Genomic DNA, 11,682 nt, shown 5'->3' with positions numbered 1-11,682 from the left:
CGTGCCCCGGTCCGGGAAGATCCCACATGCCGCGGAGCGGCTGGGCCCGTGAGCCATGGCCGCTGAGCCTGCGTGTCCGGAGCCTGTGCTCCGCAATGGGAGAGGCCACAGCGGTGAGAGGCTCGCGTACCTCAAAACAAAACAAAACAAAACAACTCTCTGTCTCTCCAGGTGATTCTGACTCAGTAAGTGAGCTTTGGGATGCATGTCTCAAACCTCGGTGTGCACTGGAGTCTCCTGGGGTGTGTCAGACTGAAGATTCTGATTCAAAAGGTTTGGGGGTGGGGCTGACGTCGCCAATCCCGAGACCACAGTCTGAGCAGCAGGTTGTACGTACCTGTCCCCAGGTGAGCATCCACACACAGACCACCTCTGCTGTTGCGCTGGGCCCAGGTCTGAATTGCAGGGCGCACCCTTTACCATTTCAGCTCTGCCCTACTCCACGCTGCCCCCAAATCTCTACTGGTGCTTGGACTTGCCTTTGCAAAGGGGGGACTCAGCTCAGGGCTGGACCCTCCCTGTTGGTCTCCCCACTGACCCGCCAACCAGCAGGAAACAGAAGGGCATTAACCGTGATGGGCGCGTCTGGTATAGAGGCCTAGGGACCTTCTTTTTATTGTCAAGGACCAAGAAACAAACTCTGGGAATGCTGTATACAAGTGCTGAGGAGCTACAAGGAGGGCTGGGCTGGAGGAGACGCAGTAATACACGGCATTCTCCTGAGGGGCTCCAGCTCTTCATTCTAACACTTGAACCAAGGAGAGACAGCCACCCCTTGTCACTAAGGCTGCAGGAGAACGGGAACCTCGCTCAGCTCATCAGGCAGAGTGAGAAGCTATTTAAAGCTGATGTGGGAGGCCACTTGTAGTCTGCTGGGAGTGCCCTTGCCAAGCAGGATGGATGCTGAAAGTGGTCCACGGCTGCTGGTGGTGGCTGGTCCCGGCTCCCTAGGTCCTGGGCTTCTCTTGATTCTCAATGATGAGCTTGTCAGTCGAATACATTTGGCCAATGTGTACCTGGAGGCAAAGAGAAGACACAGACCAAGAACCATGGGCTCCGTTAGCCGTGAAACTCAGAAGTGCGTTTCTACATTTAGGTGCAGATGTGCACCGTCACAGGACGTCGTTCTGGAAACGGCACTGTGGGGCGGAGTGCAGTCACCAGCTTCGCTCTGCTAATTCCCGGCACTGTCCCACCCCACTTCCCGCACTGTGGGAACAGTGGGAGATTCCCACTTGTTCCTGCTCGCCCATGGGATGGTCCCGACCGCGGGCTGTCCTGAGCCAGGTGAGACCCAGCCAGACCTGTGCACAGCAGCTCCTCACCCAACAGGATTTCTGGCCTTTAGGACCGTTTCTTCCGCAAGGATGGACTTTCACCGTAAGGCACTAGTGAGCTCTGTCCACGCTGGGGCAGAGGAAGCACAGCTGTACCCCTGCTCTGCCACTCACCTGTCACGCTGTCCACCTCCTCCCTCTGGTCTCAGCATCCTCACCTGTGGGATGAGGGCTACAGGGCTGCTCCCAGCTGATCTTCACGTCCTTTGCTGCTCCAACAGCCTTTGGACCCTCAACACAGTTGGCACCTACGTGGTACGAGAGCCCTGGGGGCAGCTGGGGAACCTGCCAGGGGCCGTCACTGTGGACACAGAGGCGACGATGCCTACGCTGCAGCGGTGGAAGGTGTAATGGGCTTCCTGTCGCCTCCTGAGGGGCCACCTCTCTGCCTCCTAACGTGTCTCACAGCCGGCAGCAGCCGTGAGGGAGGCTGTGAAGCCCGCTGTCCCCACCTTGCAGCCTGCCTGGACCACCTGGGTGGTCTGTGCCCAGGGCCTGTGTGAGGTCATGTGCTCATTCAGGTCTGCCTGGGAGCCCCTCAAAGGCAGGGCAGGTGACCCAGGCACCCTGTGGCCCTGGGTCCTGCAGTCCTGCAACCACTGACAAAGGAGTGAGAAAAGGAAGCGGAGAGCAGAGGGCTCTGCAGCAGAGATGATGTACGGGCCATTTGTTGAATGAAAGCTCGGCAAGCCCTGGAGGAGATGTGAAGGGCAGCCCAGCCCCGGCTGGACCACAGAAGAATGGCAGGCACCTCCCGTACTGGGACTGTGCTTGGGTGAGGCTGGAGACCCATCCCTGCCCTCAGGAAGCTCAGAGTCCAGGAGGGAGACAGACAAGGAGGGAGGCAACTGTAACCTGATGGCTGGAACATCAGCAGCCGTCTAGCACTACGAGGTAAGTGGGATATGGGGCCACACACGGAAGGTGAGAGGCAGGAGGGAGGTGCCTGGGTTCTTGATGACCATGGAGCCATCACACCAGCCAACTTACTGGCTTAATGCCAACTTTTCTTTTACATGAGAGAAAAATAAACTGCCACATTTTTAAAGCTACTGTCATTTGGGTTTCTTGTTATACACAACTAAACCAAACCGTAACTGATGTGAATGTATATTGTGAATTTTAAGTGTAGTCTATATGACTATTGATAAAAAGGTCACTGCAGACAGGAGGGTGTGCTGTGCCCTGGGATAAGTGGAAACAATGTCCCTGTCACCTGGGAAGGCACCATTAACAGACAGTCTGTGAATTTCTAAAGTTTAAAGAAAACCACACTGGGACTTATAAAGGTCTTCTTTTGTCCCACAATATTTGCTTTAGAGTATGTGGCTATTAATATTTCAGCATTTTTTCTGTCTAGTCTTTTAATTCACTTATACATTTAAACTGTATGTGTGTATATATAAACAGAATATTTAAATTTGGAATCATAACTCGCTTTTCAAAACTTCATATCCTTATGTCATTAAATAGTCTTTGAAAGGATATCTTTAGTAACTGATAAAGTGCATTGTAAAGATGCACGGTAATTTATGTAACATTCTCATATGACGAACACTTGCAGAGTTTCTGCTTAGTCCTGGGATTACCATTCTCATGTATAAACCTTTCATAGCATCTCTGCTTTTCTTTTCTTATAAAACGTTTCTAGAAGTGGAATTATTGGGTAAACAGGTATGAATATTTTTATGGTTCTTGATGGATCTTGCAAAGCAACTTCCCAAAAGTGTGCATTTGCTCGACAACTGACACTCCCTTTGGTGGACTGTTTGAAGGTTCGGCAGTGTGTTGATCACGTCCCAGAACAAACACGTGTCTTCCCACCCAACTCACTGTGGACACCATGAATGCCCACGGCTACCGTCTCGATGGCTCTCCAGTGCGGCCCCCCTAACAGAGGCCCCACCAGCACAGTCAACGCAGCATTTGTTTCTCATGGTTGGCAATCTAAAGGGTGGAACCTTTGGGGGGTAGGTGCGCTCGCAAGAAACACAGCTGTATGAGGTGACCCGGTCCCAGTCAGCTCCACAAAAAGCTCCAGAGAAAGCTGCGCTGGGGCGATTCAAAGAGCTCAAGTTTTAGGAAACTCTTAGGTCAAAACAAACCTTCAAATGTAGAGTCCACTTTGACCGAAGTATGAATTAGATTTTAAAAATTCCACTCAGAAACAACACTTTTATGGCCTTTGGGGGAAAAAACTGAATGAAAACAGATCTTAATGGTTTTAAGAGAGCACAAAGATGAACATGTTTCTATCTGTGCAGGCCCCCTGGTCTGCTATGCACACTCCTCGCATGGCCGGCACCCTCTCGTGATCACGAGCTTCTCACTGGCGCCGCGAGACCTTGGTCCCAATCTGTCTGTCCCTCAGGCTCACGTGGATCCACACCCACCGCGCAGAAGCCCACCCGCCCTTTGAGTCGACCGCTGAAGCTCCCCTGGGTCCCCTCTGCAGAAGGGGCTCTCTCTCCCTCCTGGGAACACTTATTGCAATGTCTGCGCCACCCGGGGGGCACTCACGTGGCCTTGTCCTATCACGACTCGTGTGCCTGTGTCAGCTCCTCGGCATGGAGACTGGCTGAGTGGGAGGAAGCAGGGGCTCGAGCTCCGCTTGGCTCGGCTGCCTTCCCAGCAGAGTCCAGGGCAGCGCCAGGCCCGCCGGCCTGCTCAGTAAGGATGTGGTAACTAACAACACCGGGGTCTGGTACCCCTGGTTATAAGGCTCTACGTGTCCACTCGCTCTAAAATCTGGTCAGTAAGTGATTATGACGTGCTTTGGTGGAAGAGCTACTAGTGGAAATACAGAATCGATACAGGCAAGTCAATAAAAATAGCGACTGGGCCGTTTACTGCAACGAGAGTGTTCACTCAGCATTCAGCAAAGCCACGTGATTTAAGCTTGGTTCAGCAGCAGGTTTAAAGCTACCATCCAGGGCTACAGGGATTAACCCAGAGCAAGAGCAGGAGGGGTAAGGGAAATACTCAGTTCACACAGGGCGTATATAGTAAAGTTATCTCCACAAGGGCTGTTGAGATGAGGCAATAAACGTTGGTGTGACAGTTCTGTCACACTTATTTGGGCTGTAGAATGTGTCAGCTCACACTGGGGGGTGGGCAGCCTGCAGTGCTCATGACAGAGCGAGTGGCTCCAGCAGCAGGTGAGGGGAACGGTCAGGAGGCAAGCAAGTGCAATTACAGCTGCAATTTACAGCCCCTCCAGGACCACGGGCCGACTTCCACCCCACATCACACCATCACCACGCACAAATGGGTCCTTAGAGCCAATCACGCTTTTGCTTTATAAACTTTGGGAGTTGGCATTAGACTTCATTAGAAAAGCGGACAGTGACTCGACCGCAAGTAGACGGGATGACTGGATGGCCCTGAAACACGTATGAGCTCCGGGACTCAGCAGACCAATAACCTGCTGGGGAGGGAGGAGCACGATCCAGGGAACGAAACGTGGTCCAGGGTCTCGGGTCCTCACTGCTTTCTCCTCTGAAGCCAGGAGCGTCTCCCGTGCAACACATCTCAACCTGGCTTAGACTCGGAGCGGCGGGGCTCAGTGTGGGCGGTGGGGAGGCTGCCTGGGCGTCTGGTGCTCACTGCCTACGTCACGGGGCTGTTGTGAGAATCACACGACTGGACTTGAAGAAAAGGTATCGACTGCCCCAGACACTTCCTAGGCCCAAATCTATCAGATGCCTTCATGCTGTTGGGAGGATTAAACAAGAACAGCATGCGGGGGGCTTCCCTGGTGGTCCAGTGGTTAAGAGTCCGCCTGCCAATGCAGGGGACACGGGTTCGAGCCCTGGTCCGGGAAGATCCCACACGCCATGGAGCAACTAAGCCATGACTACTGAGCCTGCGCTCTAGGGCCCGCAAGCCACGACTACTGAGCCCGTGTGCCACAACTACTGAAGCCTGCGCGCCTGGAGCCTGGGCTCCGCAACAAGAGAAGCCACCGCAGTGAGAAGCCCACGCACCGCAAGGAAGAGTAGCCCCCGCTCGCCGCAACTAGAGAAAGCCTGCGTGCAGCAACGAAGACCCGATACAGCCAAAAAAAAAAAAAAAAAAGAAAAAGGAAGTATTTGATTCTTTTGCTCTCACGACAAACTTACGAGGACAATATAACACTGTCACCATCGATTTAAAGGCTTTTATAGGCAAACTCTACCTTTGGTGTTTCATTTCTGTACTTGGAAGGCCTGTAATTGCTCAAATGGACATGCCCTTCCATTTCGCAGTGGATCACACTGAAAATATAATGAGAAAAGACAGCAGCAACCGTCACACAAAAAAACCCAACATGCCTAGATATAACCTTAATAAGAAATGTGTGTGATTTTTAGAGAGAAGACTACACAACTTAGAAATATAAAATAAGTTTGAATAAAATGACACACCATGTTCACGGAGAGACTGAGTCATACAAAAATGTCAATCTTTTGCCAAATTATATTTAACACAGTGATAATAAAAATCCCAACAGGATTTTCTTTTGAACTACTTGAGAAAATGAAATGTTTATCTGACTGAATATGAAGTCAAGAATAAAAAAGAACATTTTGAAAAGGAAGACATTAAAGCATTTTGGGGATTCAGTTAAAAGAGAGAAACGAACAGAACAGGAGAGAGTTAGAAAACAGACCCTGTTATCCAGAAGGAGTATTTTATTCACAAAATCGTACTCATGGGGGTTTGGGGCTTACGGAAGCGGCTGCAGCAGCTGGCACATTTCTTGGAAGTCTCCTAGTGATGTTCATGTAACTGGTGTATTCTGCTCTACGCTGTGTTCATGCTCATTTTTTTTTTTTTTTTGCGGTACGCGGGCCTCTCACTGTTGTGGCCTCTCCCGTCGCGGAGCACAGGCTCCGGACGCGCAGCCTCAGCGGCCATGGCTCACGGGCCCAGCCGCTCCGCGGCGTGTGGGATCCTCCCGGACCGGGGCACGAACCCGTGTCCCCTGCATCGGCAGGCGGACTCTCAACCACTGCGCCACCAGGGAAGCCCAGTTCATGCTCGTTTTAATACAGAAGTGTTTCCCACGTTGTCCAGTGGCTCAGGCTCTTCACGAAGACGCACTGGATCGCCCTGTGCCTCTGAGCGCCTGCTGACACACCCAGATTGTGAGGCGTGTTTTAATGGTATCACCCCTTCCTAGGGTAGCTACACTTGATCGGGGCTTTGGAAGCCTCCCCCCGCAACCTTTAAGCCACCAAGATAATGAATCTGTCAGCCTGCAGGTTCTGCCGACTGCCTGCCCGTGCCGTGAAGGCAAGCACGTCGTCCGTCTGTGGCCCCTATACTCCCCTCTGTTTCATAACAACGTCAGACAGCTTTCCACGCTGCCTGCTGTTCACACAGTAATTCTCTCCAGGGAGATCCCAGTGCGGAGTCACTGTCACAGCCGTAGTCAAGTCACCTGCCCTAACAAACATTTTTCAAATAAACCATTTTTATCATACTTCATGCTTCCTAATAATTTTTAAAGAGCAAAATGAAAGAGATTCCTGAACCTTATATATAATTTTCCCCAGTCTTTTCTGTTTAGCAACAAGAGATATTATGAAACCAAAACTTAAGAATATAGGTTGCATGGTCTTCCTCTAAAAATGCTCACATATAGTAACATAACTTTGCTACTTGTAATTTTGCTATGGTCTCGTGCAATGGGAGAACACCTGAAGCACTCAAACTAGATGTGTGAAAATTCAGCCAACTAGAAAGGAGGTCCGTTCAAAGAACCCAGGGAAGAGTCTCTGTGCTCCCCCCAACCCCCTTCCACTCTGCTCTGTGGGCCTTGAAGTTCGGATACTGGCTACGCCTATTGTGGAGGGCGGTGGCGAGCAGCTGACCTCTTACTTCCTCTGTGATGCTCCTGGCAGAGTGATGAACAAATTCATATCTCTTCCCTAAATCCCATGTTCCGTTTAATAGCTGCTGTGTTTCGCCCTTGCTTGTTGGGACAAGAGAGAACCCAGGTGCCAGCGTGGGCACTCTCACTGGCGTGGCCACACGTCTGGTTCACACACAGGGTCCCGGCCTGATGGCTAACGGGCTCTCTTTCACCTCAAGGGGCCCAGTTTGCATGACGAATTACATGGCTGCCCTCTTATCCACTGCTGTCAGATTTCTGGGCCATTCTGCTGCTTTTCTGCACGGCTGATGTTCAGTTACAAGAAAAAAGCAGGCTATAATGTGATGGCTTCTCTCTTTCGTTTTCCAGGCCACGAGAGTAAGGGAAATCAGAGCATTTTAACGGGTCTCAGAGGACTGTGGCCGCAAAGGAGCCTGAAGTGGAGGGCAGCCGGCAGGGGTCCCCTCTGCAGGAACAGACACGCACGTGAGGCAGCGCGTCCCAACAAGGATGAGGCCCCGAACCGCAGGGCTAGCTTTCCAGGACACACGCGGCCTGGGCCACTCTTGAGTTTCTCAGGAGGGACACGGGGTGACGGTGCAGTCACGTCTCTCTTGCTGCTGACTCGCTCCCCTGAGCGAGCAGGTCTGCTGATCTAAGGGCTTCATCATTATTATTCTAAAATTACGGTCAGATTTTTTCCCCCAGTGAGTGAATACGACCCCCAAAACCAAACAAAACCCAGGGTTGATATTTCCCCGCCAGGTGCACTTTGGGCCCAGCCCTTCCAGAAGGTGGAGCAGAGGCTGTGAGACCAGGTGGGGGAGGAAGCGTCCCCGCAGCCCACAGTGTCGCTCTAAACGCCATGCTGTCAGCGAGGGCCGGGGCTGTGTCCTCCGTCCTCCTCTGCACCTGCTCTCTGCAGCTGCCGGGCACTGCTCGGGGTGGGCAGGAGACGGGTGCTGGCCGTCCCCCTCCACACTCACACTCGCTGGCCACGAGGTGACACCAGAGACAGTCTGCTGGCCAGTGGCCTGCAGTCCCCCGGCGTGGGTGGGGAAGCTCTGCAGGCGAAAGCCACCCAGCGGCAGGTCAGCACCAGCAACTCGGTCACCAAGCCCTTCTTGGAAGCGGGCAGAGCCCAGGGCCCGAGCGTCATGTCAGAGTGAAAGCGGCACTTCCCCGGGACGGCGACAACGAGAGCCCCGGCAAGCTGCCAGAGACAAGTCCGTCAGAGGTCACGCTGCTGCCTGGCTCGGTGCCCCTCAGCCCTGCACGCGGGCCTCAGGCCACCACAGCCAGCGGCCAGGCCAGGACCCTCATGCGTGAAGTGGGGGTCAAAAAACAGAAACAAACAAATGAGGAATCACAGTCCGTGCGTTCTCCCGCAACCTACTTTTCAAGCTCAGCACCCTTCCGTGTCAGGACGCACAGACCTCCTTCTTTCTTTCGAACAGCTGCCTTGTCTTCCTTTGCTCCCAGCCGCGCTGGGACCTGCTGGGTAATACGCAGGGACACTGGAACAGACGGTGAGCAACGCCCTCACTTTCCCAGGGCTTGGGAGCTTCCTTAAACAACACTGGGGCCGACATACCCCAGCACATCTGATTAACTGGGCTCCCTTCTGTCTTCCTCACTCCGAAGTTAGGTTGAAGAAGCAGCCCAGTGGACACCGAGAGACAAACACCATCACGAACCAAAGTGCCCGGCAGACTCACAGAGGGAGCAGTGGGCCCAGATGCTAAGAAGCGATGCCAGGCCGGGCCCCAACCTAGCACACACGCCCCCGTCCATCCCCAGCCCTGAGAAGCCCACGAGCTCCTGGAAGCCCCTGAAGCTGGTCCTGGACGGTGGGAGGGAGTTGGGACAAGGGCCGCCAACAGTGCCGGGCAGTGAAGTCGTGCTCCTGCTCGATGCGACTCAGCCCCGGAGAGCCGCCGTCTTCCACAGGCCCCAACTTGGCAGGGTCTAGGAGACACTTCAGCGTATGTGAAAGGACACTTGGGGGTTCTCAGGAATGTCTGGAGGAAGGAGACCCCTCGAAGCACAGGGTCCCTGCTGGCCGGGAGACAGGGCAAGACGGACTTTCAGCTGGTAAGGGCCACACTTGTGAAAACGCTGAACGACTTCCACACTCGGCACCTGACTGCTGCTCCGACCCCCACTCTGCCACCCGGTCTCCCCCTTCCAGGAGGCCTGGGCCTCGCGCTGGGGTCCCCGTCTGGCTTGGTGGACTACTTTCCAGATCCAGCTTGGCCAGCTTTCATTCTGATGGGCCAATGCCTGTGCTGCCCTGGTGGGTAAACATCTGACCATCAGCTCTGGGGCTGGGACTCTGCGGTATAGGTTTGGGCTGTTACTGAAAAGGGATGCAGAGTTTTCAGCGACAGGCTACTGACCGTGAGGCCCACGTCTGCTTTCCTCCCATTATTCCGCAGAGGGGATGTGAAGACAGCTGGACAGAACGGCCAGATTTCGGGCCATCAGGAAGTTATTCTGGATGAGAGAGAAAGGGAAGGCCAGAGCCAGAGCCGGAAATGATGCCACGGGTCTGACGGGACAGTAAGCTGGGCCTTCCCCTTTCAGTGCCAGCCCAGGACGGTGGCCCCTTGGTATCCTCAGTGCTCACAGGGTCAAGGAGAGGGCGGGGGGCTTTCTCTTAACAATCTCACCTCCCAGGCCCTTGTAGGACATTAGGACTCACCGTACACAGCCTTAGCTCTGTCCCTGGAGCCCGGCTACTGAACACACTCTCCAATTAGACACCCAGGAAGCAAAGAATTGATACCAGAGGGACCCTACTGATGTCCGAACGGAAGCATCAACTTCAACGTCAGGACCGTGGGCTGCTGTGCCCACTACTGGTCTCCACTACGTAACCGACAGTACAGACCTTGGAGACCTACTGCGAGGTGGATGCTGTCCCGGTGGATGAAATAACTGGTCCCCGAATAACCTGCTGTGGGCAGCGGCATCAAGAAGCCAACTGCCAGTTTGACTCCACAACAGGGGAAAGAACCAGGCCTCTGAACCACAAGCTGCAGACGCCCGGCCAGCACTCGGCAGTGGCCAGGCCATGCGGCTCTCCTCCCCTGGGCCGGCTTTCACTTGCCCCAGAGCAGGACAGGCTGCAGCAGCGGGCGACACGGTGCACAGGCCAGATTGCCCGGGCGAGCCTGCACAGGGCCACCTCCACCTACCTCCTTCCGTGCCCCCCTGGCTTCCTGGGGAGAAGGAAGCCCAGAGGAGCTTCTCGCCACGGCGGCAGCCTCCTCCCACCACCTCGGGGAGATGGCCTCGGTGCACACGGCTTTTCTCTGAAGCACACAGACTGTCTCTTTAAACGTGCTCACCTTGAACTGCGAAGGGGAAAGTGCGTGGAAATGAATCTTCTTGCCCCAACTTTTTGCCACGGCTGATTTTAAAAAGAGCCTGGGACCGTTCTGTTCTGTTAAGGCACCTGCAATCCAGCAGACGGGCCTTCTTCACTGCCACTGCTTTAGAGAACTTGGACTACGGTCATTTTACTAGGAATAGGACAGCTTCATACACACACAGAAGTGTGTGACACAGTAATAGCTAAACTCTCTCTAGCACTTGACGGTTTACACGGTTGTACGCACTCTATCGGCTCACCTGATTCTTACAAGGTGTGTAGAGCAGGTGGGTGTCGTCCTCATGTCTCTTTTACAGTTACAGAGATGAGGGTCTACGAGGTAAAGTTACTCTACCCAACATCACAGGGTTAATATGTAGTACTCTGACTTGAAGCAAATCTCTAAATTCTAATCCTTTCAATCTCAGTTAATTCTATGAATACATGGTGGTTTATAAACCCAGCATGAAAAGAAATAATAATAAAAAAATCAACCATAATCCCACCACCCCAAATCAACTTTATTTTTATTTCTGAGTACCAATTTCATCACGTTTACATTTGAAAAGCTGGAAGACACGTGCACTGATCACGTGCACGTACAGTCTGTGCTCCTAACCTAGAACCCTCATGCCACACACGTGTCCCCACGTGTCCACGCAGCCTGCACAACTGTGAACGGCCAGCAGCGTGTTTCCATAGCTCTAGGTTTGGTCTCATTTCCAGTAGCTCAGCTGAAAACACGATCAATTCCAGGGTAGGGTTCGTCTACCTGCCCACCCCTTTTCAAGATTTTGGAGAAAAGTGTTTTTCCTGGAAGATATATTACTTTAATAAGTTCACGTGTTTTTTGCCGTTTTTCTCTTTTCCACTTGTTCCTCCCCCTCTTTACTTATGCATCCAATTGGACTAAAAGTATGACCTCAGAAATGTCTGTCCCTCACAGATGGGCTGAGATAACGACTGCTGGAAAGAGCAGCTGGCGGACTTTGTCCTGAGATCAGTGTCCCGGCCTAGAAAGCGCCCCCAGCCCCGCGTCCCAGGCCGGGTCTGCCAGTAGGCTCACAGCCTGGCTCTGCAGGCGTTGCTCAAGCCCAGCGAGGTCCCAG

General features: G+C 53.3%; 1 protein-coding gene across 1 annotated transcript in view; it reads right to left on the bottom strand.

The window, feature by feature from the left end:
• Window positions 1-578: 578 nt before the first annotated feature.
• Window positions 579-11,682, bottom strand: part of LYRM4 (LYR motif containing 4) — a 113,062-nt gene continuing 101,958 nt past the window's right edge. Inside the window, exon 3 of the mRNA XM_032650244.1 lies at window positions 579-1,016. Within this exon, the coding sequence (XP_032506135.1) occupies window positions 948-1,016 (69 nt within the window). The 3' untranslated portion in view covers window positions 579-947. The remainder of the gene's footprint in view (window positions 1,017-11,682) is intronic.

Source organism: Phocoena sinus, chromosome 11 (assembly GCF_008692025.1).
Source record: "Phocoena sinus isolate mPhoSin1 chromosome 11, mPhoSin1.pri, whole genome shotgun sequence".
Taxonomy (NCBI): domain Eukaryota; kingdom Metazoa; phylum Chordata; class Mammalia; order Artiodactyla; family Phocoenidae; genus Phocoena; species Phocoena sinus.
The sequence above is the reverse complement of the archived record's forward strand: the minus strand, read 5'-3'. Positions and strand labels throughout refer to the sequence as shown.